At 42.1% G+C, this 26,905-nt stretch overlaps 1 protein-coding gene across 3 annotated transcripts in view; it reads right to left on the minus strand.

The window, feature by feature from the left end:
* JARID2 (jumonji and AT-rich interaction domain containing 2) overlaps positions 1–26,905 on the minus strand; it is a 208,527-nt gene that overhangs the window by 29,971 nt on the left and 151,651 nt on the right. For all 3 annotated transcript variants that reach the window (XM_082234204.1, XM_082234203.1, XM_082234205.1), the window contains exons 4-6: positions 17,404–17,573; positions 9,887–10,063; positions 3,639–3,868 (exon numbers count right to left, since the gene is read on the minus strand). In XM_082234204.1, coding sequence (XP_082090330.1) covers positions 3,639–3,868; positions 9,887–10,063; positions 17,404–17,573 — 577 coding nt within the window. The remainder of the gene's footprint in view (positions 1–3,638; positions 3,869–9,886; positions 10,064–17,403; positions 17,574–26,905) is intronic.

Consider the following 26,905-nt stretch of genomic DNA (forward strand, 5'->3'; position numbering starts at 1 on the left):
TTGGAAAAACAGTGAAAAGGAGAGAGGCAAGCGGAAGTAAAGGGAATTAAATTTTCTAAATTGTGAACAAGGAGGTAGGTCCCCCTTTTAAAAAAAAAATGCTTTTGAAATGGAGAGATTAAAACTCTCGGGAGGACTGTATACTGGTTCCTTTGAAACAAATTTTGTGTCTGTTTTAACTGGCCTATGACTGAAACCAATGCAAAGTATATGTTTTAAGAATTTTAAAAGGATATATATGCTGCTTAATAATCAAAAACCTCTAAGGGATTTACATGAAAGTAGGCATAGCAGTCTCAAAAAAAACAACAACCAGCTGTAGCCTCAAGAAAAGACTTCTGGATTGGGTAAGATTATATAGTGACAGAATCTCTATAACTAGTTTGGACCCTTGGAAAGCTGTCTCTCCCTCTCCCTCTCATACACATGCACACATACCTAAACATTCTCTCACACTTAATTTCTTTGCCAGCTGTAAACTCTAATAAAAACTGCCAAGACAGAAACTTGTGATATTACATAGAGAATTTTAGAAACGGCAAACCATCGTGACCACTTAGGTGCAGAAAAGTACTTCAATAAAACCTCAAATGAGATCCTTCTGAGCCAGCTAAGAAACTGCATGGGTGCATATGTTTTACAAATACACACTTTTCAAGCTTCTAAAACAGTACATAGGAAGACTGTGGAATAGCTCAGTCGGTAGGGAATGAGATTCTTAATCTCAGGGTTGTGGGTTTGAGCCCCATGTTGGGCAAAAAGATATATTCATTGCAGAGGACCATCATGGTCCCTTCCAACTCTACAATTCTGTGGTTCTACATCAGTATCTGAGAGCACATGGTGCATTCTCAATTTTCCATCTCTGCTTCCAAACAGAACGTTCCCCTCAACCAAGTGGTGACGTTAGAAGGAGACAATACTGGGACCAACTTAGCAGCTGGTGATTTTCCCCATCTGCTTACTATGGAATTTTTTTTCCCAGATACTTTACTCTCTCTCCAAAAATGAAGTCCATTGCATATCAATAATAGGGAAGAAAAATATTAGTCTAGTTTCTAGATTTCACACAGTTAACATGGTCTTTATTTTGCATAAAATTGCCTTAGAAGAAAGAGCCTTCCGGGTCCCAGGTGCAGAAGAGAGCAAAAGAAATTGCGGTACGCAGTTTCTTACCTTTCTACTGTTGACATGTCTCCCCCCATTAATCAAAAACACACAACCTTTGTGAGTCAGCCTATTAAATGTCTGCACTGCTGGCTGCGGAGCATCACCATAGAGGTTCTAGTCCCAGAGTTCCATCGTGAGGCAGTGCTTACACTGATCACACAAGAAAGAAGTCAATTTAATTTTAAGAAGAAGTAACAGTGATCAATCATTAGGCTTTATCACTTGTTACACAGTCTAAACTAATCAGAAGCACATGCACGCGCACACACAACTGATCTTTTTTGTTTTCTCCAACCAGACAAGTGGAACACATTCTGTCTTCACACAACTCTCACACTTGAATGTAAAAGCTAAGTGTTCTCTTAAACCGTTTTTTTTAAAGAAAGAAAGAAAAGAACCCTTAATATAAGGGGCCAACTCATAATCTTGCATCAATTGTATGACCTTCTCTTGCATAATCAATAGAGGGCCTCCTTGAGTTAGGTTTCCTCTCCTTTCAAGTAACTGAGAAAGGAGCTAGAGAGCAAAGCAGAAAAAGCAGGGAAAGAGCAGGGCACACACAGCAGAGGGAAATGTGTAAATCTACAAAACAGGAAAGACATTATAGAAAAGTAGAAAGGGGGATGGAGCAAAGACTCGGGCAACAAATTTCTTCCTTTCGGGCACAACTAATAATTTGACATTCATCCTAAGAACATAAAATATAATGCTGTGATCTAATGCTGAGTTGTAAATCTTTCTATATGCCTAGTTCTACTTTATACTGGGGAAAACAGGATTTTCATTTCAGGAGTTCACCCCTACAGTAAATTTATCTCTAGACTCATATAATAATAGTGACCAAGGAGGCTACTTCTAGGATTGACTTGGGGAAATTGCAGAAGATATTTCATCCCTTTAATATAGCAACATTAACCAAATTTGTCTGGTCTGGGAAAGGGTTTTTAATTATCTGTCTGCCCCACTATTTCATTACAGTATTATGCTTGTGAGTGTTCTGTTTATGTTTAGCATGTGCTGATGCTATCTCAGAGAGATACAACTGTATGAGAAGACTAAGAGTTAAGGGGGGAAAGTACACCTTTAGGAGTGCCATGAAAACCTTTTCACACAGGTGGCTTGCAAGATTATCTGCAGGAAACGAAGGGGGCACTTGGAGGGAAGAAGTACTGGAATCATTTTCCTGTTTCTTTCTTAAGCTTCCACCCTGTTTGCACTGCAATGCTGGCCCTATTCCTGTTGCTGTTTTTAACAGCATACAAATACCTGTGTCGAGTCACATCTCCTGTGCTTTTGTGGACCATCCAGAAAACATGTGTGTGTATATAAGGAATTTCTGATCATATTGCTAATGCTGTCTCATTCTGGGAGGGCAAAGAACCTCCATCTTCATATTCTGCTCAGTCTACTTGTTCAAATGAACACAGGGAAAGCTGAGTTGTTGTTTTTTTCTACAATCAAGCGGTATATAAATTTTAGGAAGCAAATGGAATAAATGGTGATATTACTACTATGGTCAGGTTTAGTAGATCTTCCCTAGCTTCATAAACCATGAGCACAGGGACCAACCGTCTTGTCCAGCACCTCTCCCCCCCCCCCAACGTTCATGCTAGCTCCACCACCTCATTCACAGCCCTGTATTAAGCCAGAGGTTTCCTGTAATGTCCAAACTGGGGAGCTTAATAACTCTTAATTAACCAGGGTAAAAAGCCAAAACCTGATCCTGGTTTATTATCCTGGTCTGTTAACTTAAGCCACAGTTCTCTAGTTTAGACATAACAGGAAGCTTTTGGCTTAATGCAAGTCAGTAGCAGAGCACTGAAACTGATGCCTAAGGAGAGGAGGTGGAGAGGCAAAGCAGAGCCACTCAGTCTCAACACTCACTTCTGGCTTCATAAACCATGTTTCGTGCTGAGAGAGATCATCTGAACCTGATCTATAAGTCAATCTCACCTGTGTTAGCTCTTCTGGTTCTGCATACAAATCTCAAGGGGGTGTCTATTGGTTTACATTTACAAAGATCTAAATCAGGCAGGTACATATTGGCAAATCATGGCTTGGGGGTTCCTGACCTAACTGCTAAATATGGATAGGGAAGTTACCTCAAGGAGTGCCAATAGGCAAACAGCCAAAAGCATTCAGGTCTTTCCAAGCCTTCTCCAGCTGAATAAACATCAGCCAAACAAAGCCTTGCTTTAGGCTCTGTTGGTTCATGGAAGTACTAGAGATTTCTGGCACTATATCTAAGAATCATTACCATAAAGAGAGAGAGAGAAATAGATATTGAGAGCACAACAAAAGACAGGGGGGACATTGTATAGATAAGGGCCTCTAAACTCCGAACTGCTGCAGACACAGCAGTTTTCCTACAGAACCTCTTCAGTAAATAAATAAACTGAGGATAAATAAATAAAACATCTCAAGATAAATTTGGACAGTTTTGTCCCAACTGGTGCACCACACATTACCTGTTTCCTTAAATCCTGAGCCGATCGATGAAGGGTGTGGTGGTTGTTAGCATTGAGCCCTTTTGTGGAAAAGCCCATGTTTGTTGAAGAATGGTGGTTAGCAGCAGCCTGGTCTTTGCGACTCTCAGTCCTGTGTTCGCCATTTCTGTCCTTTCCTGGCGTTGTGTCTTTGACTCTGTGTTTCTGAACATGTTCTCTCTCTTTTGTTGATTTGCTGGATCCGTTGAAGACTGTGTAGGAAAAAGAAACATTTGTGAACAGAAGAAGCAGTGGAAAAGAACAAGACAAGCACAGATTCCAGTTCAGACTCCTTTTGAAAACAACAGTACAAAAGCAGCAGCAGTGACAAGCTGATACTTTTGGGTGATATCCAAAGTCATAACAGGACTTCTTCCTCTCTTTCCCAATATCAAATCTGATCTGGATGGTCCCCCAGTCCTTCAGAGCAAATCTGGGGAGCTGCAGGGGAGAGGAGGAGAAGTGGAAGTATCATTATGAGAGTGGAAGTCCGTTCCGCTTGCAGATAGACACTGCGCAGTTGCATAGCCCCTGCACTGCTCTGGCACAAGCTGCAACATGCATGGTCTAATGCTGCCCTAACACCAGGAGGAATGGTGTGAGGGAGCTTCAGGAGAGTAGCAAAGTTAGCATTCTATCCATAGCAGTAGCCTTAGCCAACATGGTCAATGGCCAGAGATGTTCAGAGCTGGAGCCCAACATCTGGAGGGCATCATATTGCCTATCTCTGACAACGCACAATCCCACAAAACAAGGCTGGGGAACAGGATCTGACGGGTGGGCACCAAATCCTTCTCTCCCCATCCGTTTGTGCACCAAGTTTGACAGGTGGGCAGTGGTATCAGGTGGCCCATTATCATCCCATGTGGTGCTTTGAAATCCCAGCCATCAGCTTCAAAGATCTGTAGCCCTCGAAGTACAGAAGACTAAGGCAGGGTACTATGTTACAGGTAGGTAGCCGTGTTGGTCTTCCATAGTCAAAACAAAATAAAAAAATTCCTTCCAGTAGCACCTTAGAGACCAACTAAGTTTGTTACTGGTATGAGCTTTCGTGTGAAAGAAATGTGCATGCACACAAAAACTCATACCAATAACAAACTTAGTTGGTCTCTAAGGTGCTACTGGAAGGATTTTTTAAATTTTGTAGTGTACTATGGGCAGGGCTTTGCAGGCGCAACCCTCTATTTGGCCCTGTTGTGTCCCTACTTGCCCCATACCTGATGTCACAAAGCTTGGCCAGAGCAGCCTCACAGGACCAATGGGTGGACCATCACTACCAAGAAGCAAGTAGCATACATACTCAAGGGTCGGTTACTGGTGAAGCCACCTAAACCCACAGGCCACTTTCCTTTCTCTGAGATAATGTTGATAATTGTGGTAGTGGTCATAATGTCTAGCATTTATGGGGCACTTTCAAGTGTGTGACAGACACCAAGAGAAATGTTTTATCAAACAACAGATTGCTTAATGTCCAAAGGACAGCAGAATCACAGGGGGCACAAGGGCAAGAGTATAACTCTCATGCTTTTAGTGACACAAAACACTCATCAGGGACTTTAGCTCTGCAGCTGTAGGAGAACATGAAGTATCAAAGCATTTCACACTGTAAGAGGAGGAAAATAGAAGAAGATTTGCCAAAACCCACCACAAACACAACTGACTATCCTTTTCCAGTCCACACTGTTAGAACATAGCTGGGCATCGAGGGAGGTGGAACGCCAATGGTTTCATGGCGCACTCATGAGGACACAAAGCTAGTGGCACTTGCCAGAAGCCTGCCAACTGTTTCCTACTCGACATGATGCAATGACAAGGAACGATGTTTTGAGTAGCAGCAGTAGTTTCTACAAAGATGTCACACAGTAAGTACATGCTCATTCCACAACAGTATCTTTTTGCGGAAAGCTGTTTAGGAAGTAAGCTATCAAAAATGCTTTGAATGATTATGGAATGGAAAAATGCAGGGCTTTTTTCCAGCCGGAACTTGCCAGAACTTTCAGGTGGGTGCCATTGCAATTATAAGAGAACGAGGGAGGAGTCCATGGTGAGTTCCAGCACCTCTTTTTCTAGAAGAAAAAGCACTGGAAAAATGTATTGTAATGTTTGTGTTTGGAATTTCTAAATATTAAAAAACAAGGCCAAAAACAAACAATTAACGTTTCAGGCTCACTGTGTATGCCTTGCAGCTTCTGAGCTCTAAAGAATAAAAACAAATGAAAACACTTCAACACTGTCATTACCCTGGCCTAGGCCAACTAATGAGCTAGTCAAATACTACAAGGCAATGTCACATGGGATTTAAAAAAAAAACAAAAAACCTGCCCCACCACTTTCCCAACATGGTAACCACAGCATTATCTCAGAAAACAGTTTAACCACGAAAATTATCACACCCTGCATTTGGGTCTTATTCATGTTGCAATATAGATCAGTACTGCTCCCAGGCTCCCAAACAGTGCACTTTCGGTTGAGCAATAATCATGCAACAATAATACGGTGGTTAACTATTTCCCTCCTTTTTCCTTTTAGCCAGATGTCAACTGCAGTGAATGTTATGCACATTTCTTGGTTTTATTTATTTAATTAAAGTGCTTTTTTACTACCAACAGATTCCAGAGCAGTGAACAAAAAGCACTGTTATATTTATCACAAACAGTAAAATATGCAATAAAAACACAAGACTGAAGCTGCAGGTAAAAACATATAGAAGTCTAAGGGCACCACACAAGTAAAAATAAATGGGAAAAACTGAAGTGTCTTTACCTGGCACTGAAAAAGTTGTAATGTCTGCCTGTGCCAGGCACAATTCTTAAAGGGAGGGGATTGCATAACCAAGATGCCTGCCGTCTCCTTTATTGTTATTTCCAGCACTTCCAATTAAATAGGGAGTTAGGGTAGAGCTTCAGCAGCAGATCTCAAAACAGAGGCAGGCTAGTAAAGGAAGGGGTCTCCTTCCAGTATTTGGATATCAGCACCTTAAATTGGGTCTTGAGATAAATAGGCAACCGTTGTAGTTCTTGATTAGTATAATATGACTAGTGTAGTGTGGATATGCCTAGATCCCAGTTAAAATTCTGGCAGCCATTTTCTACATTAGTTGAAACTTCTATGTTGCCTTCAAGGGCAGCCCCACATAGAACACATCACAGTAGTCCAACTGGGAGGTTACAAGAGCATGAATCACCATGGCCAAGAATACCTTGTGCAGCAATGGTCACAACTGGCAAACCAGCCAAAGCTAATGCCTCAAAGAACCCTTGGGCTTCTAATGACAAAGCTGGAGCCAGGAGCATTCCCAAGCGGCAAACCTGCTCTTTTACAGGGAGTGCAACTGTGCACAGAACAGGTTAAATACTAATTACAGGAATCCAGGAACCATCTACCCACAGTGCCTGTGCCTTGCCAAGATCCAGCTTCAGTTCACTGGCACTCATCCAGGCCAGGCACCAATTCAGCATCTGCACAGTTTCATCTGACTAAAATGGCAGAGAGAATCAAGAGCAGGTGTCAGGAGCGGGTGCCAGGAGCAGGCCAGCAATAACTCACACGGCGTCAGTGAAATTAACTATTTAGTCAAAGAAACAAGACAGCTCAGGAGGCCAGGCCTAGAGAGCACAGCAATTCTTCTTGGTAGACCTTGCCCCTATGAGGCAGTTGTGGGGACTGAAGGTCATCGCCTTCCCAGTTCCCACAACTCCCTAAGGCTCCTCCTCTACTGGTTCCTTCCTAAGCAATGAAAGGCTCCGTCATCTTGCCTGTTTTTGCTCTGCCCTCTTCATACCTCTTTGGGTTCTTGGAGACCAGGGGAGAGGGAGCTGGTTGCAGCAGGAGGGGGAGCCCCCCTGGCTTCTTCAGCAGCCTGCCTAATCTCTGCCTGTTGGCTCCACTTCTCTCCAGCCTCCAGCCTCCGGTTCTGGACTACACTCTGCCACAGACTCTTCTTGCTCACTAAACCCTGCTATGTCTTCAGCTCCTGACATCTCCTCCTCCCAGTCTTCTCCCTCTGACCACTCATTGTTGTCCTATCACCAATCCCCTGGCTCTGAGCCTTCTTCCTTCGGGGGCTCCCCAGCTGGTGCCTCCCACCACACCTCTGCCTCTAGCCAGTCAATGACAGCTGAGTATCATCAGCACTTAGATAACACCAATCAGTGGCTTTATATGCCATGGTGTCAAGTAGAGCCCCGTCAATGCCAACTTCTGGAACCAATACTACAGGTAGTGGGACCATATAACTGTGCCCTGTACACCCATCTAACTGAGATGGTCTACTAGGCTAAACATAGTCAACGGTATTAAACACTGCTAAGAAATAAAACTGGATTGTGCACACATGTACCACATCTCCTGGCAGGGATCAAACCTGTTTCAGTGACAAAATCAGGCTTGAACCTGAAATGAAATGAGTCAGAGCCAAAGCTCTCAGCTAAAAAAAAAAAGAAGAGAGAAAGGAGGAGGCATTTAAGTATAAATGTATGTATGTCTATGACTATAGATAGATAGATATAGTGTAAACAACTATTCTTCAAGTATTCAAATATTAAATATTAACATGTAATGTTAAAATAATATTATTTTAATAAAAGGCAGGTCATGGATGCAACTGTCCTTTCCCTTCCAACTGGAAATATCCTGTTACAAGATAGGGCAAGACAGATCTCCTGTTATGGTCTCAGTTAACTGAGGGAAGCATTTGGATATATGAAAAGAGTGGTTATTGTCAGCAGTTCTTCACAAGGGCAGGGTGAACCCCACCCTCCTTTGCAGAATGGAACTGGGAAGAGGTATAGCTTTCACCTGCTACTTTCATTTACTTCAGTCAGAGAAAGCTGAACCATGGTCAGTGTTTGCCTCCATGCAAAAGGAGCTGCAAATAAAGAAACGTTTCCCTCTGCCAAGAGATGCTGACCAGGCATCCCCTACAGGACACAGCAAAGGGAGAAGGGGGCGTGAATGGCAAGAGAATTTATCATTGAGTCCCAGGGAAAGAAAGTAGAACTGATTTACTGTGAAGGTGCTGCCAATGTCAATAGAATATGTATGACTTTGGTGGGGGTGTGGGAGCCCAGGTATTTTTTCATTCTGGCTATCAGAGCTTAGGGCTTCAAGCTACTCAGTGCTGAATACATTTTTCAGGCTCTACTGACAAGGCGCTGATCAATTTATCTGGATATGACATGAAGGCCGTGTGAAGAAAATACATTGTGACTCAGGCAGCTCTGCTGATTTGCAAGAAAGTAATTGATGTGATCCTACAGGAACAAAAATGCCGCATTAGTGACAGTGCTAATGTATTAACCTAGCAACTAGGAAAACAGGATACCAAATAAGAGAGAGGAAAAATAATGCTGTTTACAGGACAAACGTCTTGCTGCCACTGGCTTCACACTGTGGGTTTTGTTTTTAACAGAAAAGAAAGGAAAGAAGACACGTAGAGAAAACATTAACTGTGAGCTGAAGCCAACAGAATTAGCCAAAGGATTTGGGGGCCTATGGGGAAGAGGCAAAGCTCAGCCGCACAGCGCTAGCGTTTCTTCCAAAGGGCCGCCTCTCCAATGCCTCAACAACTCCAGATGTGAGAGACCCCTGTCTGAAATACTGCAGTTGGAGTTGCCAGTCAAAAGTTGACAATACTGAGCTAGATGGGCTAACGATCTGACATACAGCAGCTTCCTATGAAACTAAATTCATTAGGTAGTAACTCAGCTAAGTTTTACTCAGAGTAAACACAATGGAATCAATGGGTCTAACTTGGTCATCATGCTGATTAACTTCAATACTCTTAAGAAAATATGATTTATTAATTGTGTTTATAATTCCACCATTTCTCCAAGTGGAACAGGGTGCTACCCATCTTCATTTTATTCTGCCGACAACCCCGAAGGCTAAGCTAGTCTGAAAAATAGCAACTGGCCCAAGGAGGGATCTGGACCCTGGTTTCCCACGCCCTAGTCCAGCACACCACACTGGCTCTAAATAAATCGTATCTGCATGCCAGTCATCACCATGAGCGTTTAAACAGCTTGATATTTGCTCCATTCCCCAAGAGATAAGAGGGGGCGAGGGTGGGAATACAATGCAAGATGCTAACATTTAATCTTCATACTATTTGCACAAGTACAAAGTGACTGGAGGAGACCTCAGTTCAGCCCTCAGATGCCATCTTTAACTCTAAGCACACATAGCCTGACTCATCACTGTCAAATGAAGTTCTACATTTAAGGACCTACCATGCCCATTTGGAACATGCTTCTGTGTTTTCCCTTTCCTGGGGGTCGACTGGCATGAAGACGAAGCATTGTTTGTGGTCACCTTCGTGTCCTCTGCTTCTTCATCTTCTTCCTCCTCTTCCTCCTCATCCTGAGAGCTTCCAAAATATACCATGTTGCTGGGCAGGGCAGGAGAACCTGATACCAAGACAAATGCATTAAATATCATCTGATTGCACACAACTACTAGCCTCAGTTAAAACATGGGCTATGAGCAATCAGTTAGGACTTGTGGTGGGTGGGTGACGGATGAACACATTGGAGGTTTAGGGTGCCACTTTCCCCGTCTCTTCCCACCTGTTTCATTAATAGCAGCAGGGCACACAACATTCAGCAGGGGAAATTTACAGCTTCTGCTCTTTTAACTGGTGGGAGCCAATTACCTATTAAAGATGCCTATTTGGTTTGGGAATCTCTTTTCTCATGTAGCACTGGTTTGCTCACGTAAACCACTGGGTGTGTTTGCTAAACCCATTTTAAGTGGCACTTTGGCAGCTTAGCCCTTTCTGTTTGTGGATAATGGTGCCTGCCCACAAATGCAGCTAAAAGCCAAATTACATGTGAGAGTGGCAGGCTCTCTTTCACACAACCAGCCCACATTTTGTGTGCTCCCTTCTTAACCCTTAATGACACACTGCTTTATATGGGAACAGGACAGATAACTGAATGACTGCCCCATCACACCTAGGCTTGACCCCAATATCATCTATGGGGAGAGAACAAGTTTTTTCTCTGAGGAAGTCTCTAGCTTAGAACTTGCTTCCTTAAATTTTTCATAAATGCAGGATTGAAACAACAACATTAAAGACCCAGGTGGTTGCAGGCTACTCCATGAATAATACAACAGTACCTTGGTTTTCGAACAGCTTAGTTCTTGAACGTTTTGGCTCCAGAACGCCGCAAACCCAGAAGTGACTGTTCCAGTTTGCAAACTATTTTTGGAAGCCGAACATCTGATGGGGCACCTGTGGCTTCCAATTGGCTGCAGGAGCTTTCTGCAGCCAATGAGAAACTGTGCTTTGGTTTTGGAGGTTGAATGGACTTTCGGAACAGATTCCGTTCGACTTCCAAAGTACGATTGTAGTTAGATATGGCAGCTCTTGGCTTCTGTGAACCAATTTATGAGGGGTGCTCTTTTATCTTTGTGGATTTCAATTTAATTATAGTTGAAATGCAACCTGAACCATTTTTTTTTTTACCCTGCTTTTCAGTCTGGAACATATTCACAAGATAGCTTACAGGAGAGGTGGGGGGTGGTCATAATACAAATTCCAACGTGTTGTGGAAATTGGCAACCACCATTAAAAGTTATCCAAGAGTAGATTAAACAATTTAAATGTTGGCTGGGGTAGCTGAGTAAAGAGTTCAAGAACATACAGGTTCCCCCAACTCTGGTCTAAACAATTACCCACAGAGTTATTCAGACAACAGAGACAAATCAAATGCAACAGCTCAACACTCAGCATGGCAGAGACAGCACATTAAGTAGGTCGCTGCACATTCGACTGAACTATGTAATGAAAGAGCTTTGGGCAAGCTTTCAAGTCAAACAGAATTCTTTATCAGGCTGACTGGGAAGGCAGGTAAATATAAAACAAAAGGGGAAATGTAAGCAGGTATGTTAAGAAGCGATGCTGTTACTGGCAACTTTAACAGAAAATCACAAATACCACAACATTTCAGGGCCTCCAGAATAATTTTGTTTCCTCTCGGCTTGATATAGGTTGTTATTTAAAAAACAAAACTGCCTCAAGCCCATCAACAGTACAGGCAGCATCTGTTTTGCCAAGAGCAGCATTTCACTGCTTTCCAGGATTACCTGGCAGAGTGTCTGCACTATTTACTGAAGTGAAAACTAAATGTTTTCATCTGCACAGAAATCAAACTGGGATATTAAAACCCCACAGAAACCATTTCAGCCCAAGAGCGTTCTGTGTAATTTGGGCTGTGGGTTTCTGGAAAAACTGGATTCTTCTCTGCAAATTATGTGGTTCTCTCCTTTTCCCTTTTCTAATACTCTCTTTCTCCTTGCAATTAAACACAGCCCAGCTATGCACTTGAAAAACACTAAAACAATTTAAGCCGTCACAGTGATTTAGGGATGAGGTCAGGTCAAGGTATGTGGGCCTTAAGCCTGGCCGAGTAAACACATGGTATGCCAAATGCTACATTTCTGAAGAATTAGGGTCCCCTCACCCCCATGCCCCCAGTGCCTTTTGACAGGAGGCTCCATTTCATGAGTACATATATAGGTGGAAAATCCTGCATAAGCTGCATTGCCTGCACCTCAGTACTCAGGATATAAAGCCTGACTCACATTTACGTTGGCACCAAGGCCTCGGTGTAAATAGAATGTGATCTATTTAAAGGCTGGTTTTATACTTGCCAGCATGATGCAAAGAACCCATAGTGTAAGTGAGAATCTGGTCTGTAGCCTCCAAGGGAAAAGAACGACTGTACATACACTGTTACTCTCTGAGGAGTAATCACATAGGGCAGAGTTTGCTGGTGCCTCAATAAACAGGAGAAGTGGGTGGTTGGGTCAATTTAAAAGTCTGCATGCAAGGTGAGGAGCAGAAAGACAGACTGCCCTTCAACGCTTGTGCCCTCCATCACTAGTGGACCATGAACAGCCTGGTATTATGGCTGTGACATACAGCCCAATCTTCTTAACCCCCCCCCCCAATCCTTTAAAGCTCTAGTGAAAGCAGTGGAGCATGGGACAATTGTTTATCCTATGGGAAAGAAATTGGGGGGAAACTTAAGACCCTGTTTATTCTTTGTTGGAGATGGGGAGTGGAGTAATTGAATGGCAAGAATCTTGCACTAAAAGACTCAATTCCTGACCCCTGACCCCTCTTCACAGAGGGGACAACAGAATAAGGGGTGAATGGCATTATCATTAAGAAAGTAAAAGTAAAACTTTAAACAAGTTTGAAATCATCATCATCATCCTCAGGTGAAGCAGGGTGGGAAGAGACATTTAGTCTGGATAAGATCAAAGCACCTCAATCTATTTAACTGAACAATAATCTGGGAACACTCAGAGCCAATTTTTCTTTCATTTCTGAATTCCAGAACTATTGTCACTGTGCAAACAAATTTATAAGAAAGGTGTGTGTAGGTGTGTGTGTGTGTGTGTGTGTGTGTGTGTGAGAGAGAGAGAGAGAGAGAGAGAGAGAATAATCTCTTTTCATAATAAAAGTATTCCTAGCCAATGTGGATTATATTCTTAAAGTCTCACGCACTTGGTTCCTGCATTGTTTGTAAATATACTGATATGATTGCAGAAAACTGCATGTGAGCACAAACCTTGCAGCACCCACAATTCAGTAAACTTTCCACCCTCAAGCAATTTAGAGATGAAAATGGGGGCACTATCAGATGAGGCCAGAGTGGGGAGAGCAATGACTGAGAAGGTGGAGCATGGAAAGATCAGTAGATAAAAAGCAGATGGATGAAGTAAAAAACATGCACAGGTCAATAAATGAATTCCTACTAGAAATTTATTCCTAATCACCCCATTATACAGTGTGTCATTTGCCTGGGGTTAGGCTACCAGATAGTGACCAAACTTTTAAGCACTCGTCCCATTAGACATCTTTAGGTACTAGGAAAAAATATTCCTCTCCAACCAGGCCTTTGGCTGATTAACATTCCATGTCCTTTAAAGTGTGTTTGTGGGAGGGGTGGGTGGTTTATGGGTGTTTTATTCTTATTATGCATTTTGTGTTTTTATTTTGTATTTTTATGCTGTGAACCACCCTGAGATCTTTGGATAAAGGGCGGTCTACAATTTAAATAAATAAATCTGCTGATTCAAATACAAAAATTAATGAATTCAATTAGTTCTGTATGTTAAGCAACTCTGTATATTCATTAATTAAATATATAAATGGTGTCCAGCTCCCAGAAGAACAGAAACTGGCTGCAATTACTAAAACTAAATTTAAAATAAATACTTGAAGAGGCCACTCTGACTATGCACAGAGGTACTCTTATTATTACATATATCCAAGGACTGAATTCTTGATTCAAGAGGTTTGAAACTTAGAGCTATCAAAGGCTTAGGGTCAATCAATAATCCTATTTAACTACATAATTAGCCAATTATTACTACACAGTATTTTAATGCAGATTAAAGTTTGAGTCTTCTGTTTGAGTACCAGTTTTTCTCTGCTACCTACCAAAGGCTGATGATTTATTGTGGCAAAAATCATCAAAAGCAAATCCTGAATCAAATAACTATAGGCAGGCTGCCTATCTGAAGATTTGAGTAGCTGAAAGGTGTCAAGATTTATTACTATTGAGGGGAAGAGACTGCTTCGTGCTGTTAAATGCACACCTCGTTCCTTTTGAATATGGGAAATTTTGAGGCATTTTTGACCTTCAAATATTGCCCATTTGGGGTGGGGGAGAGAATTAGGATTATGTAGTGTGGGTTCAGCTCCCCCCCCTTTTTTTTTTGCCCTGTACATATCACACAGACAAACTGAGGCCATGAAGCAAGCAGGAGCCCATTCCTCTCCTCCTGGATTGCATTTTCAAGGAGCCTTTTCATGATCACATCAGTAAACATGCAGTTTGCTTTGGAATGTGCTTATTCAGCTTTGTTTAACCTGTGCCCAAAATGAATGCAGCTTGAGAGAGACCCTAGTGTTACTAAGGAGGCTATTATTATGGCCTTTTGGGGACAGGAATGGGGAGTGGATGGGCTTGAGAAATTCTTTGTGTACAGTTCTGTTGGATACAATGCTTTAAGCTGCATGACCTTTCAGAGGTTAAGCAAGGTAGGAGGGCCATCCAAGTTTTAGGGCAGTTGGGCTGTCAAATAAGCACAGATTTAAACTGTTAACATCCTTGGAAATCAAAGTGCTTAATATAGTTTTAATGTTCATTTGAACAGTAACTAATGAGGCTTAACTTAATGTCCTATTTTACAGAGGATAGCACTCTATCTGGTCCAAACCCAGTTTAATGTAAGAAAAACGAGCAGTCGCCTTGAAGTTACTCATCAACAGTTAGCACTTGTTAGTCTGTGCAGCCGGATAGGTCACCTGATCATAGTCTTTCTCACTATGGGGAGATGAGTTTTATTACTATTTAAATTATAGTGATTACTTCTAAATTTGCATCTATAAATATACATTTACATCTAGCATATGCAAATGTTATGCAAAACACTCCAGCCATTCTGCCTTGATAAGTCTGAGCCTGGCAAGAAAGAGTCACTGAATGGCAAGGTCACTGAATGAGGTGCCTTCTGAAACCAGGCCTCAACCAGGTTTGGCCTGATTTGGAAAGCACTTGGGGAAAGGAACTCTTCAGTTTGCCTTTCTGAACCCCAGCAACCCACGATTCAGCACTACTGTCTGCTTACGGGTTTTTTTGCGACCTGCCTCCTTTGCTCAATTTACACTCCTCTGTTCCATTTTGGAACGGTTTTATGTTTATTTTATATTATTTTATATTTATATTTATTTGTTTTAAAGTTATGTTTGTTGTAACCCAACCTGGACCTCATAGTGAAAGACAGGTAATAATACATTTTATGAATGAATGAATATTGTAGCTCATATTTGCCCCAATTTTTACAAGTCTTGGACAAGAATTTAACCACTACCATTATCTAGGAGGAACCTGATTCTGCACCGGAGCTTTTGTCTCTACCCTTCTGCTTTACACTAAGAAGGGATGGTGAGGGACTTCTGCATTTGGCTTCAACAGAAGAAATGGTGTTGTCACAGGGGAACTTCCTCTTCTCCAGGCAGCCCTTGTTCTACCCAGTGTCAAACAGTCTAGTCCAGATGTGGGGAAATCTTGCCCCCCCATGCCAATAACTAGGGATAATTGGAGTTGTAGTTCAGTAACATCTGGAGGGCCAAAGATTTCTCACTCTAGAGCTTTTAGATTGTAACATGTGATTATGTTAAAACAAATCTTATAAATATAAGAACAACAAACACTAAAAAAAACTTTACTATGATATATTAACAAACTCTGCTATCTCTTTTTAGGACAAAGTATCTTAGCACATTAAAAAAAAAAGACTGGAAAAAACCATGCTGCTTTCTGGCTGTCACTGTGTTCTTTAAAAATGCTATTTTAAAAATGAGTCTAACATACTTTTGGGGCTATTTTTAAAGTTAAAGTAAGCATGCAAACGTACCTAAATAAAAAAAGTGCTTCAGTGTAAATTAAATAATCAATTTTAAAGATTGATTTTCTAAAAGTGATGTGCTCGGAATTCCCCACCTATTTGGCTACATCCTGTTCATTATTATGGTTAGAAAACACACACACACACACACACACACACACAGTTCTATATTCCCTGAAGTGTTGAAAGTCAATTGTAATTCTTCATGTAGTTTACAGAGGAAGAGCAGTGGCTGGGTAGCACTAGCTGCCATTCTCAAAACATCCTCTATCTGTGTGATACACAACTCAGGAAAAACAGCACTCTTTGGGGTTAACCAACTGAATGAAAATGTATCTGGAAGTTCTGTTCTGTTCTATTCTATTCTATTCTGATAAGAGGGGATCCAGTTGCTATTTAGCTAGTACAGTAAAGGAAGATTTAGGTGTGTCTACCATCAACTATAATCCCACTCCTAGCAAAAGGTCTTGATCAACTATGCAGTAGGAGAGATTATGGGATGGATTCTAGACCTAGTCATGCTTCAAGTAGACCCACTGAAATCATGGAACATAAATGACCAACTAAAGTTGGTCCAACCCCATACCTATAGGGCATGTTTATGCTTATTTTGGAGGGTTGTACACTTAGCTAACTAAACTCTGTGTAAAAAAAGCAGCTTTAGCAGCAAGAAAATTGTAAGTTTTGGTGCTTTAACCCCAACATTTAGATCTTTCTCTGCTCCAACTAAAAAAGTTCCAAATATGTGTTTGCCCTCAAAAACAGATTTAGAGTCCCCATGGGTTTTTAATCTTTATTTTAAAGATGCCTTTTGGAGGTATCATAATTTAACCTCTGTGCCTCCAATACATGTTGAGAATCTCACACTTGGGATGGAGTCAGTGAAAGATCAATGTGGAACAGGGGCAATCCGTAGCAGGAGGGAAGTTAAAAAACCTCAACCTTGCACATCTCCACTCAAAATTCCTTGAGTGGCTGTTCTTCTCTTAGGAAATGCAGCTGTCAGGATTTTGTTTCACGGATACGCACATGACATGGAATTCTGTCCTCAGCCATTGGACAGAATTTAAAGGCTGAGAGGAAATTTTGGGCAAAATCCATCAAATTATTTGTAGAAAACATTCTATGAGATAATACAGTGATACTTCTGGTTGCGAACGGGATCCGTTCCGGAGGCCTGTTCGCAACATGAAAAGCCCGCAGCCTTTTCGAACACTTTTGGAACTATATAATGGGGAAGAAATAAGTATCTGGAGTGTAAATCTTAAAAGTTCATCCCCCCCCTACATTGGTATGCTGGGATAGGGGACACACTTACCTCGAAGGCAGAGAAATGTAAGGAAATCTTCTGTCTTGGGCTTCCTTTTGGAGAGGTCAGAAATCTGTGTAGCTGGAGGGGGCAATAATGGCTCCACTATCTTTATTGGAGTTGTGCTGGGACTGTTTGGCTGAGACTGAGCAAACTTTCTTTGTGCTTGCAGCCTTGGCCTAAGAAAAACAGAGGAAAACAAATGCAATTAGGAAGGAAAGACAGCTGAAGAGAAGCAAAAGTTAAGTCAATGTGAAGGGCAAGATTTTAAGCTAATGCCAATATAGCCGTCTCATAAACATGTCAATTCTGAATATTTTTGAGCACTTCAAGTTGCTTTAAAGAAGGAAAAACCCTGTAAAACAGCTTCTACAATAACCAAGGGAGGTTTCATTAGGATAACGAGTATTAAGACGGCAAATAAAGAGCAATTTTTAATACTTTTTGAATATCCCACCCATTTTTATATGGAGAAGATATAAAACTCATAATTTTTTAATACTTGGAAACAAATGAAAAAAAGTCAGAAGGATGAGAAATATTAGGCAAAAATAGTTATATATATTTAAAAAGTAAACTTTCTGATGATGATGATGATAATAATAATAATAATAATAATAATAATAATAATAATACTATGGCATGGGCTTTTCCATTTTTGTAGCAATAGCAGCACTGTATTTCACTGAATAGGCAATTGATTCATAAACTCCTTTGAGAGCCCCTTCAAATTTTTTCTTTGTACTCTGAGACAATGGGCACGTACAAAATTCATGAGCTGCACATTATATTTGCACTGTGAACATATGCTCTTTTAGGCTCTTGTCCCTTTCAAATACACATGAGCAGAGAGAAGAAGAAGAAAAAAATCACACCTCTCTTAACAAGACAAGCTGCTCAAAGCACATGGTTGTATCTTCTATAATTCCATGTGGCTGCATTCTGTGAAAGTGTGGCATCATCTGAAATGCAGAGACCACTCTGGAAGGGCATACAACATGGTTTCTTTCCATACCACATCATTCGGGCATACCTATTTGAACATTACCAGAGCAGCAAGGATATGGCCACATGGAAGCAGCAACTATGTCACTCAAGTAATGCAAGAACTGTTCCTATCTATGACAGTGACACAGAACCTTCACAATGGGGCAATCTTGTTAAGTTCCCAGGAAGACAGTTCATTAATGACAGATAAATATTGCCATGCATTTGAACTGATCCAGAATATGAATAATTAGATCCTGGTAGAAACACAGGTAATTTGGCGATGTCCTCTGCGCCACCTTTGGCCCACATAAGACCTTCCTTCAAACTAGATTCCCTTTACAGCTCACCCAGTTCAATTGGATTATGTGTCCCTGCTTTGCTACAGGATGACTGCAGAGTCTACGCTCCTCGACTAGCTAACGCCTTTGGTTTTGTAAGAGTTGCGGCATCTCTGAAACCAATGCCAAGTTCATGTCATTTCAACAGCCGAAAATGAACGCTCTGCTGGTTTCCCGCCAAGCTGCTGTCATTTGCATAAACACTCCCAGATTGTCCCTTCATACACCCTTAGTGAGAATTAACACATGCTTATTCACATTTTTTCCCCTTCCCATAATACTGCATTTTATATCAAGCATCAACCTCAGTTCTCCACAGCATAACCAATTTTCTCACAAGTACACACGCAAGGTTCCCCTGGCACAGGAGGATAAAGGCCAGGAGGGGTAGGGGGGCAGAAAGGGTGGGGGGAAATGAAAGCTTCTTAGGGCACACAATATGTCCTAGCTGTTTCCCATTTAAGACATAATGTTTTGTGTTCCCTGCCCACAAACATCTGGAGGTTAAGCAGATGATGAATCTGGGAAGGTTATGGTTTGTGCTTTTGGTTTTGTGCTAGAGAGACCTAAGAATCACAGAGGTGAAACATTGGCTATTGAGCAAGACGAGAGGCAAAAGGGGAAGGGGCAAAAGCTTCAATCCCACCAGGAATATTAGAGCTCACGGTGATGGAGCCGGAGAGGTCTGGGTACAGTGCAAAGCAAATAGCCAATGTCAGAACTAGTCAAACTTCAATCAAGAGGGTGTTCCATGATCAGAGCACCACCACTGAGAAGGCCTGATCTTATGTCACCACCTGATGAATTTCCCCTTAAGGATCAGAACAGGCTGGTACAAGGAGAGGTATTTCTTCATTTGTACCCTCCTTTCCTCATAAGAAGCCCAAGGGGGCTGCAAACATAAAATTCAAAGTATCAATTACAAAAATATTAACACTCTAAAAAGGAAAACAGCAGCAGAAACAGCCATCTAAAAACAAAAGCCTGCTGAAAAAGGAAGGTTTTTACTAGCTTGTAAGGTAAAGGTAAAGGGACGCGGGTGGGGCTGTGGGTAAAACCTCAGTACCTAGGACTTGCCGATCGTCAGGTCGGCGGTTCGAATCCCCACGGCGGGGTGCGCTCCCGTTGCTCGGCCCCAGTGCCTGCCAACCTAGCAGTTTGAAAGCACCCCCGGGTGCAAGTAGATAAATAGGGACCGCTTACTAGCGGGAAGGTAAACGGCGTTTCCGTGTGCTGCGCTGGCTTGCCAGATGCAGCTTGTCACGCTCGCCACGTGACCCGGAAGTGTCTCCGGACAGCGCTGGCCGCCGGCCTCTTAAGTGAGATGGGCGCACAACCCTAGAGTTGGACACGACTGGCCCATACGGGCAGGGGTACCTTTACCTTTAAGGTAAAGGGACCCCTGACCATTAGGTCCAGTCGTGGCCGACTCTGGGGTTGCAGCGCTCATCTCACTTTATTGGCTGAGGGAGCCGGCGTACAGCTTCCGGGTCATGTGGCCAGCATGACTAAGCCGCTTCTGGCAAACCAGAGCAGCGCACGGAAACGCTGTTTACCTTCCCGCCAGAGTGGTACCTATTTATCTACTTGCACTTTGACGTGCTTTCGAACTGCTGAGGCAACATTCCTCTGGCAGTTCCAGAACTTAGGCACAGCTACAGAAAAGGCTCCTCATTGGTCCCATCCAAGAATATTTCAGGGAATGCTGGCTGGGAGGCTCATAACGCAGAAAGTGGGCCTTCAGATACCTCGGTCCTAAACCGAACCACACCTTTTCCCAAAGCCACACTGCTCACCAGCCCTGCTCTGTGTCCCCCCATCAATAAATTTCTGTTGAAAGCAGCAGGTAGCAATGAAGCAGGAGTATAATAATTTCAGGAGAATTTAATGATTAGGAAAGTATGCAAAAATACAGAAATTAAGAACTCAAAATGGTACGGAAAATAAATTTTAATAATACCTTTTCCGGGGGCACTGAAACAATAACCATCATATAAACAAACCATAATAGTTTTTATTATATATGGTCAGTAATTATTAAACAATTCCGTTTTTTAAAAAAAACTTTATAATGCACAAATCGTACCTTTAAACAGTAATCCTACACCTCTACTAAGCATAATATAAACCAATTAATCTCATCCAGCACACTAGTTTCTCATCACAGAACTAAAACTCTGAAAAATCCTCATTATAAAATCACCTACATTATAATTATGTATCCCTTTAAATCAATAAATCCTTGGAGAAATGAAAATGGGGCCGTGAAATTATGAAAATAGAAAATCCTTTCCTTAAACATTTGCTTTCTGAATGATTGAGAGACACAGCCTAGTTTATGAAAAGTGTTATGAACATATTAAAAATATAAACCAATGTTTTCAAGAAGTCAGATTCAACGCCAGAGTCAAGATCCTATGCAGACGGAAAATATGGACAGCCTTTGCAACAGTCTGGAATTATCAAGACAATATGATTTAAAATAGATGATCTAATTCAGCCAATATATATTCTGCACAGGAGGTTAGCTTGGATGATTAAAATGGCCTCTTTGGTGGCCTTCGGACTATGAAATTATATCAGGCTGCAGGATCAGCTCTGCTCTCATACCATGAAGATATTTATAGCGTATAACAACATAAATGGTTTAGTCACTAGCGGGCACCCATCCGCTGGAGTAGCACACAGCTTCTGCTGACTACAGTCCAGAAACTGACCAGCATCCACACCTACATATACACAGGATGAAGAAAGGTGGCAGCCATCTAGCAATGCAGTTCAAAGGGTCAGGATGTAAGTAGATGTAAGTGAAGGATGTAAGTCCTTCAGAGGAGAAGATGGTGAAATGCAAACAGGGGACACAGAAAGGGCTGAACTACTCAATGCCTTCTTTGCCTCAGTCTTCTCCGATAAAGAAAACAATGCCCGACCTGAAGAATTTGGAGCAAATGATTCAGCAAAGGAAACACAGCCCAGAATAACTAAGGAGATAGTACAAGAATATTTGGCTAGTTTAGATGTATTCAAGTCTCCAGGGCCAGATGAACTGCATCCAAGAGTATTAAAAGAACTGGCAGATGTGATCTCAGAACCACTGGCAGTCATCTTTGAGAATTCCTGGAGAACAGGCGAAGTCCCGGCAGACTGGAGGAGGGCAAATGTTGTCCCTATTTTCAAAAAGGGGGAAAGAGAGGACCCAAATAATTATCGCCCAGTCAGTCTGACATCAATACCAGGGAAGATTCTGGAGCAGATCATTAAGCAAACAGTCTGTGAGCACCTGGAAAGGAATGCTGTGCTCACCAAAAGTCAGCATGGATTTCTGAAAAATAAGTCATGTCAGACTAACCTGATCTCGTTTTTTGACAGAATTACAAGCCTGGTAGATGAAGGGAACGCAGTGGATGTAGCCTACCTTGATTTCAGCAAGGCATTTGACAAGGTGCCCCATGATATTCTTGTAAAGAAGCTGGTAAAATGCGGTCTTGACTATGCTACCACTCAGTGGATTTGTAACTGGCTGACTGACCGAACCCAAAGGGTGCTCATCAATGGTTCCTCTTCATCCTGGAGAAGAGTGACTAGTGGGGTGCCACAGGGTTCTGTCTTGGGCCCGGTCTTATTCAACATCTTTATCAACGACTTGGATGATGGACTCAAGGGCATCCTGATCAAATTTGCAGATGACACCAAACTGGGAGGGGTGGCTAACACCCCAGAGGACAGGATCACACTTCAAAACGACCTTGACAGATTAGAGAACTGGGCAAAAATAAACAAGATGAATTTTAACAGGGAGAAATGTAAAGTATTGCACTTGGGCAAAAAAAATGAGAGGCACAAATACAAGATGGGTGACACCTGGCTTGAGAGCAGTACATGTGAAAAGGATCTAGGAGTCTTGGTTGACCACAAACTTGACATGAGCCAACAGTGTGACGCGGCAGCTAAAAAAGCCAATGCAATTCTGGGCTGCATCAATAGGAGTATAGCATCTAGATCAAGGGAAGTAATAGTGCCACTGTATTCTGCTCTGGTCAGACCACACCTGGAGTACTGTGTCCAGTTCTGGGCACCACAGTTCAAGAAGGACACTGACAAACTGGAACGTGTCCAGAGGAGGGCAACCAAAATGGTCAAAGGCCTGGAAACGATGCCTTATGAGGAACGGCTAAGGGAGCTGGGCATGTTTAGCCTGGAGAAGAGGAGGTTAAGGGGTGATATGATAGCCATGTTCAAATATATAAAAGGATGTCACATAGAGGAGGGAGAAAGGTTGTTTTCTGCTGCTCCGGAGAAGCGGACACGGAGCAATGGATCCAAACTACAAGAAAGAAGATTCCACCTAAACATTAGGAAGAACTTCCTGACAGTAAGAGCTGTTCGACAGTGGAATTTGCTGCCAAGGAGTGTGGTGGAGTCTCCTACTTTGGAGGTCTTTAAGCAGAGGCTTGACAACCATATGTCAGGAGTGCTCTGATGGTGTTTCCTGCTTGGCAGGGGGTTGGACTCGATGGCCCTTGTGGTCTCTTCCAACTCTATGATTCTATGATTCTATGATTCTATGGTTAGTAATGGAGCTTAGGCAGAGTTTCAATCTCCTAGTAAAGACCCCAGTAGCTGCTTTGTCATTTGACAGTTAGGCTATATTGTGTTGTTTCTAAGTGTGGCTATGTGAAAGCTATTTTTCAATTTGGATTGAGTATACCCACAAACATTTAGTACATTTTTACCACTCTCTCCAACCTTGTACCACAGAATAGCTTAATGGTTACTTGCAATGAACTATAAAACTATTCTAAGAAGTAGCTGAAGAGTCTGCTACCTGCTTTCTTTTCATTTCTTCCAGTAATGTTTTCCCTTTACTACCTGATAATACAGACAACTGACAGAAGCAGGGAATCAAAAAAGGCTGTCCGTTGAGGATGGAATCATGATGATTGTCCATAATGGAAAGTAAAGATGTTCCTCTTAACACCCTGTAGTCCACGCCTAGTCACTGAAAGCTGAGCCTGGTTCTGTCTGCACAGATCAATCCTGGGTTCCGTTTCTGGGTTGCATTCAGTGCGATAAAACATTCAGAATGTGCTTTTATACTGCTGAATTGTAACTCATGTCAGCCACAAAGGTGATGGCAAATAGCAGCCTGAACATTTACACAACAAACCACTGATCAACCAAGGTTTTAGCAGAGGCCTGGAGTGCTTTCACTGTGACAGAAATAACAGAACTTGCAAGTTTAATAATATTGTTTTAAAACAGGGGTGATGAACCTGTGGCGCTCCCGGTGCTGTTGGACTCCAACTCCAATCAGCCTGGCCAGCATAGCCAATGGGTCAGGGATTATGGATGTTGTAATACTTCTCCTTCTCCTTGTGCCCTCCATCTTTCCCAACATCAGGGTCTTTTCCAGGTAGTCTTCTCTTCTCATGAGGTGGCCAAAGTATTGGAGCCTCAGCTTCAGGATCTGTCCTTCCAGTGAGCACTCAGGGCTGATTTCCTTAAGAATGGATAGGTTTGATCTTCTTGCAGTCCACGGGACTCTCAAGAGTCTCCTCCAACACCATAATTCAAAAGCATCAATTCTTTGGCAATCAGCCTTCTTTATGGTCCAGCTCTCACTTCCATACATCACTACTGGAAAAACCATAGCTTTAACTATACAGACCTTTGTCGGCAAGGTGATGTCTCTGCTTTTTTAAGATGCTGTCTAGTTTTGTCATTGCTTTTCTCCCAAGAAGCAGGAGTCTTTTAATTTTGTGACTGCACCCACGGTAGATGGAAACAAATTGCTTAGCCTGATAGAAATACAAGACCTGAAACTTAGTCTGGTAAATGGCACATTGTGAAACATGTGCATGATGGGAGGCAGTAAAAGAGAAGGGGGGAAAGCAAGGAGAGAACCTACTGTGAAAAATGACTTTATTGAATTTTGTTTCACTTAATTACTCTAACACCAGTTGAGACACAGCATCAGGTTTCAACTGAAGTACCCACAGTTGTCTGAGAAGCCTGCCCACTTTAAACAGTTTCATCTTAACCTGGGGGAGCTAAATATAACTGAATTGCTATAGCTATGCTAACCACTATACAGTGGTGCCTCTCAAGACAAAATTAATTCGTTCCGCGAGTTTTTTCGTCTAGCGAATTTTTTGTCTTGCGAAGCGCAGTGTCGGAAAAGTTTTGGAAAAGCTTGAAAAATCACCAAAAACCTCAAAAAAGGCTACCACACCGCGTTCTATGAGTTGCTCCTCGAAGTCAAGTCGCAACTGTATTAACGGTGTTAAGAAAAAGGAAACAAACTTGCAAGACGTTTTTGTCTTGCGAAGCAAGCCCATAGGGAAATTCGTCTGTCGAAGCAGCTCAAAAACCGCAAAACCCTTTTGTCTAGCGAGTTTTTCATCTTGCGAGGCATTCGTCTTGCGGGGCACCACTGTACCACTTCTCTCACCACCAAGGAAATACATCAAGCGAATAGTAAGAGAACCCATGCAAGTGATGCTGACACAAAACCCCATACATACACTAAGCAGAAGAATAGAAGCATTACCATCCCATCCCACCCACCGTTCCCCCTCCGCCTCTTTCCCCATCTTTTCTTCCCAGCCTAATACTGCATGCAACACTAATGTCTCACAACAAATGAAACTGATCTGTAGAAAACACAACTTGAAAAAAGAGACAATGAAAGTATTTTTGTAAACTAAGAAATCTTTAATAAAAATAATTGCTATAGCTTTATTATGTTCCCGAAGCATCGTCATGGAAATCTCAACCATTTATTGAGTTAGTATGACTGAAACAGTCTTTACTATTGATTGAAAAAATAGTCTTTACTATTATTTGTTTCCCCCCAATTCTGTCTGTTTGTTTATTACTCATTATTAGATTAATTCATTTATGTTCAGTGATATTACTTTTAATTTTTCTAATAGAATATTCTACAAATGGAATGTGTGCCCAGGTGCATGCGCGCGCACACGTGTGCACCCACACACACACACAAACGATGTCAATGATAAACAATAAAATAAAACTGAATTTAAAAATGGAAGTTTCAACATTCTAAATGAGCATGTAAACACACAATACACTTGGAATGTATCCAAATGATCAATTCCAAGTGTGCTCCAAGGTATCTGATCTTAAACTTGGCATGACAGTCCCACAAGCCCCGATATAAAAAGCAATCATGTGAAATGCAGCCTACAAGTAATGGTTGCAAGGAGGAGCAGTGTGCCATCAGGGACAAGGGAGAATAACTGTCTTCCTCCCTTCCCGTTTCCCCCTTTATTCTCAAAGGTTTCCATGGAGGTGCACTTCAGCATATGAAAGGGGGAATGCTAAGCCTACAAAAGAGGGGAAATTGCTTGGGGGCAGAAACAGACTGACCCTGGCCTATCAGAATGGTCTGCATCTGGAGGCTGATAGAGGCAGATAGTTTCCTGATGTTTCTTGGGGGTTTCCCATCTGATATGACCTGTGGGCCTGTTGGTAGCCTGCTTGACCTCTGGAATTTGGATGTGACCTGGACAATTAACTCAATTACTCTTGGGACATCCTTCGTCTGTCTTGTAGCAAGGGACCCTCTCCTTGATTTTTTGAGGAGCTGGCTGAAAATTACCGTATTTTTCGCTCTATAACACGCACCCGACCATAACACGCACATAGTTTTTAGAGGAGGAAAATCCGTAGGCATGCCACCCGTAGGCATTCCCTCCATAACACGCACAGACATTTCCCCTTACTTTCTAGGAGGAAAAAAGTGAGTGTTATGGTGCAAAAAATACGGTAAGCTGGGAGACGGCTAAAGTGCAAATGGCAAAAGACTCAAAGAGACCTAATTCAATCAAACACAGGTTACAGTCCATCTCGTTGGTGGTGGATGGCAGTGAAGGGTTCATACTTTTCTGCTATGATTACCGGTATGTCTGCTCAGCATAGGTGGTACAGCATTTTCAGGAAGGGATATCAGGTGAAATCATATAAGGGCACTAGTCAGGCACTAGGTGCAAGTCAACTGGCGTACTGCTCTTAGCCTACCTATGAGCAGGTCTTGGGTGGGGCCATGAAACAGAATCCAAAAATGCCAATGGGTGCAGAATGTGAGAACTAGACTGTTATCTGGATCTAACATTTTATGGTAGTTTTGTGTCAGCTGCGGCTGCCTATCCCTTTGTTTC

This window comes from Podarcis vaucheri, assembly GCF_965113315.1.
Source record: "Podarcis vaucheri genome assembly, chromosome: 8".
Taxonomy (NCBI): domain Eukaryota; kingdom Metazoa; phylum Chordata; class Lepidosauria; order Squamata; family Lacertidae; genus Podarcis; species Podarcis vaucheri.